The sequence below is a fragment of the Neophocaena asiaeorientalis genome, unplaced genomic scaffold (genome assembly GCF_003031525.2).
Source record: "Neophocaena asiaeorientalis asiaeorientalis breed wild unplaced genomic scaffold, Neophocaena_asiaeorientalis_V1.1 scaffold134, whole genome shotgun sequence".
Taxonomy (NCBI): domain Eukaryota; kingdom Metazoa; phylum Chordata; class Mammalia; order Artiodactyla; family Phocoenidae; genus Neophocaena; species Neophocaena asiaeorientalis.
In genome coordinates, this window is record NW_020185339.1 from 26680086 (window position 1) to 26684306 (window position 4221).

General features: G+C 60.8%; 1 protein-coding gene across 7 annotated transcripts in view; it reads right to left on the reverse strand.

Moving 5' to 3' along the window:
• Positions 1-4221, reverse strand: part of NR4A1 (nuclear receptor subfamily 4 group A member 1) — a 21109-nt gene that overhangs the window by 3549 nt on the left and 13339 nt on the right. For all 7 annotated transcript variants that reach the window (XM_024736998.1, XM_024736994.1, XM_024736996.1 and 4 more), the window contains one exon: positions 759-1621. In XM_024736998.1, coding sequence (XP_024592766.1) covers positions 759-1619 — 861 coding nt within the window. In that variant the 5' untranslated portion in view covers positions 1620-1621. The remainder of the gene's footprint in view (positions 1-758; positions 1622-4221) is intronic.

The window sequence follows — 4221 nt, forward strand, 5'->3', positions numbered from 1 at the left end:
GGGGGGAGCCCAGGGGAGGGAAGCGACCAGATCCTACTGCCATCACAGACAAAAGCGCTCTCTGTTCACAGCTATTTTTCTAACATTTGGGTGGCAGGGGAGGGAGAGATGGATGGGTGGGGGAAGGAAGAGAAAAGTCTTGGGGACACTGGGGGAGGGTTCGGCCTCACCCTCAGGACACAAGATTAGGGGCTCGGGGCTCCCCAGCAGCTGGTACTTCTTAACGTGCCTGTGTCCGCCTGCCCCTTCCCTGGGGCAGACAGGAGAGGGCTGAGGAGGGTCTGGGGGTGGGGATGGGAGGCGAAGCAGGCAGCCAGCACTGGGACAAACACACAGCCTGTTCCCAAGTCCGCCCCCAGCCCTCAAGCACCAAGCCCTCTTCTCAGATCCTTTCATCTTGCGCCAGGAACACGAGTGCCTGGGGCCCCCCTTCCCACCAGGACCTTGAGTGGGGGGAGGCCAGGCAGAGGAAAGCTAGAGGCTGGCCACTGAACTTCCCCTCGTGGGTACCCCTGCAGCCCGCACCCTCTGCCCAGCTCTCATCCCTCCCTCCATAACTCTACAGCCCCAGTCCCAGCATGAAAAGGTCCCAGCTCCCTGCTCCCAGGACAGTAGCCCACCTGGCAGGCCTGCCCTCTGCTTAAAGAGCAGAACTTGTTGGGAGGAGAACCCAAGGCAAGCCACCACAGACCCCGCTGGGGTGAGAGAGCAGCCTGTCCCACCTCTCATAAAAAGCTACCCCCCGGGCAGCCCAGTACCTTGAAGAAGCCCTTGCAGCCCTCGCAGGTGCGGACACCATAATGCTGGCAAGAGGCGTTGTCCCCACACACAGCACAGCGGCCCTCGCTTCCACCCGGAGCCCCACTCCGGGCCTTGGCTGAGGTCACGGGCGCGTCCACCATCCCCAAGCCATCAAGGTGTGAGGAAGCGGGCACCAGGCCTGGGAACGCTGTTGGCATGGAATAGCTCTCTCCCTCCCCCAGCTGGTGGGCAGCCTGCGAGGGGAACAGCTTCAGGGGGCTTTGAGCCAGGCTGGGACTGGGGCCGGTGGGAGGGCTGAAGGAAAAGAAGGTCAGCGGCTGGGGGTGCCCAGAAGCCTTGGGCAGCTGCTCTGTCCATGCCCGCATGCCTTCATAAGTCTGGCTGGGCGAGAAGGGGCCAAAGGAGCCGTCCCAGGGAGAGAGCTGTGGCGGCTGGAAGCTGGGCGTGGACGGTGATGGGGCTGAGCAGGGGCTGCCATAGTAGTCGGAGCCGCTGGAGGACAGGGTCTCGTCGAGAGGGCCGCTCAGGGTGCCGGGGTAGCAGCCGAACACCTGGAAGTCCTCGAACTTGAACGAAGCGGAGGCAGGGGAGGTGGCTGACGATGAAGATGTGGAGGAGGCCGAGGAGGAGGCCGAGGAGCACGGCTGGGCTGTTCCCGGCAGCTGGTACAGGAAGGTGTCAAACTCCCCCGTGTAGCCGTCCATGAAGGTGCTGAAGCTGGGCAAGGCAGTGGGGACAGTGGGGGCCGCCTCAGGGCTGGCCAGGTCCATGGTGGGCTTGCTGAGCTCAGGGGTCAGGGGGTCACGGGGTCCTGGGCTTGATGCTGGTGTCCCATACTGGGCTTGGATACAGGGCATCTCTGGAGAAGGAAGAGCAGAGGGTGGGGAGGGGGGGAGTCAGTGAGAGAAGCCTGAGGCCTGACCTCTAAGTATAGGCCCCTGAGTTGCCAGGTGGCAGGAGTCCCAGCCAGACATGGGACACGAGGCGTTAGGGCCACAGCCCACCACAGAACCCAGGAATCCTGGCCCCCGGCCAGAGCACCGTCTCGACCTCCATGTCACAAAGCCCCTGGGCAATGGCCCAGCAAGAGTGGGCTCAAGTCGGAAGGCCAGCCACACCCCAGGCAGCCTGGGAACCCTAGGGAAGGCATCCAGCCAGCATTTCTCTGCTGGAACAGGGGAAAGCTGTGTTCTTCCAGCCCCCTGCCCCTCCCTTACTGGGTAAGGCATGGGTGGGGGCTGGGAGAAGGGTGGGTGGGAGAGGCAGCCAGGCAAGGCCTGAGCCCAGTCCCGGGAGCAGATATGTTGTTCCTCCAACCTGGCACTTCTGGGAATATTCCCAGGCATGGCCCAGCCTCTCCCAAACCCCCTCTCCTCCTCCCCACACAGTGCCAGTGCCTGGGCTGAAGGACATCCTGCAAATGGAAGAGGAGCTGGGAGTGAAGGCCCAGTTGCCTACGAAAGCAGCGTAAGCAGCAGTGAGCCTGTGCCCCTCCACCTTCACCCCCACCCGTCCCCACCCTACGTACTGAGCAAAGGCTGCAGATCCCACGCGCACCCCAGTCCTGCCATCTGGGGACAGGCACCCACTCTACACTGCCTGGGATGCTCCCAGAAGCAAAGAGAAAGGGAGCCCGGCCTCCCTACCCAGTCCCCAGCTCCCCAAGGGATCAGGTAACCCGGCTCCAGACCTTTAAAGGCCGGACGCTGGAAGGGGGAGCATGAGGGAGAAAGCAGCCCCTGGACTTCCAGGAGAGGTCCTGAAGAGGAATTCCTCTGCTACCCCCAAAGCGTCTCCCCCTGTTGTTTTTATGAGAACACTCAAGAGTCCAGGAGACTGGAGATGGCTGTGCAGGGAAGAGGAGGAGCCTGCTGGTGAGTGTCGGAAGCCCGGGTCCCTCCGCTAAAGAGTTCTGTGCCCTGAAGAAACCAGGAGCTCGGGCAAAGGTGGTTACACCCTGCCCCAAACCTGAGGAGCCTGAAGGAGCAGATGGAGCACCATTCGGGGGGGGAACCCTAAGTTCGCAGACAAGTCAAAAACTAACGCAGGGGAGGCTCCAGGACAGTTCCCCATCCCACCTCCTGGCTTGGGGGTCTCCGTGACCCTGGCCTCATCAGTGAGGGAGGGAGGCTAGGTAAGAAAGCAAGCTGAAGCAAAGCGTGCCATAGTCAAGGGGGACAGCAGGAGGGGGCCAAGGCTGGCATCACCTCCTGGCCAAGAGCCCAGGGAGTCCTCTGGTTCTAGCCTTTCTCCCACCTCCTTGGGCCCTGGACAGGGCAGCTCCACCCCTGACCTGACACTCCCACAACCAACCCAGACAACAGGGCCCCCAGAAACTCTGGCCCCACCCACCCAGTGGCACCCGTCCAGAGGCACTGAGCACCTGCAAGAGGTAAGGGTGGCCACGTCTGCCTGCGCTACGACAGCCTGGGCAGGGATGGGTTTGGGTGGAGGAAAAGAGGCAGCAGCTACACAGGGTTGGGCTGGGCGTTCCAGCCTTATTCAAATCCCGTTTCTCCACGTGGACGTCCCACATCCGGATCAATCCCCACCAAACTACCCCCACTCCTGCCTTCATGCAGGTACTTAATGACACAAGATATGGACCTACATCTAGCCTTTGGCGGAAGCACAGGGAGAAGAAAGAGGCGGGGTTGAAGGAGGGAGCAAGGAGAATCCAGCTTCAGGCGGGTCCTGGCAACACTGTGGTTTGCACCTGTTGTGCTAAACAAGCCTCAGGCTGCACCCTACCTGTACGATCCAACATAGACTAAGGCCGGAGTGGGGCAGGGGTGGTATCCTCTAGGTGGTACCACACCAGAGAATGCAACATTAGCAACTGCCTACCAAGGATCCCGAAGGATGACGCTTTCCACCACTCTCCCTCCCTCTCTCCCTCTCTCTTTCTCTCTCTCACACACACAGACAGACGCAGATCCAAGCTACAGTAAAAACAATCTTCCCTACGCTTCCAGAGACCCTGCTCCTGCCGGTGAGAAGACTCCTATATTCCAACACACAGCAGCACCCCCTGCACAGTTCAGCCAATGCTGACCTCAACAATCTAGACCTCTCCTAGATAATCCAGGGAGAAACTTCCAGCTGAAGGTCACCACAAACTAAGCCACAGCCTCTAAAGTGTTAAGGAAACAACTAACAACTAAGGGCTGGGGTGCGAGCTGACAAGCTGGGAAGAAGGAGACCCTTTTGGAAATTCAATCCTGGTAGGAGTCAGATACATCCCAGCAGTCCAAGCTCTGTGCACCTTCTCCCCCGCGCACACTGTACTGAGACCCCAACCAGCAACTAAGTCCCAGGCGCCCGGTGCCCACTAAAGGACCCTGGGAGACTGAATTCTAGCCAGTCTCCTACTGAACAGGTCCCCACTGCTGGCGCCAACCTAACCCTCTGTGGCTTCCACCTTGCACGGACATGGCCCCCCCCCGCCCCCGCCACACA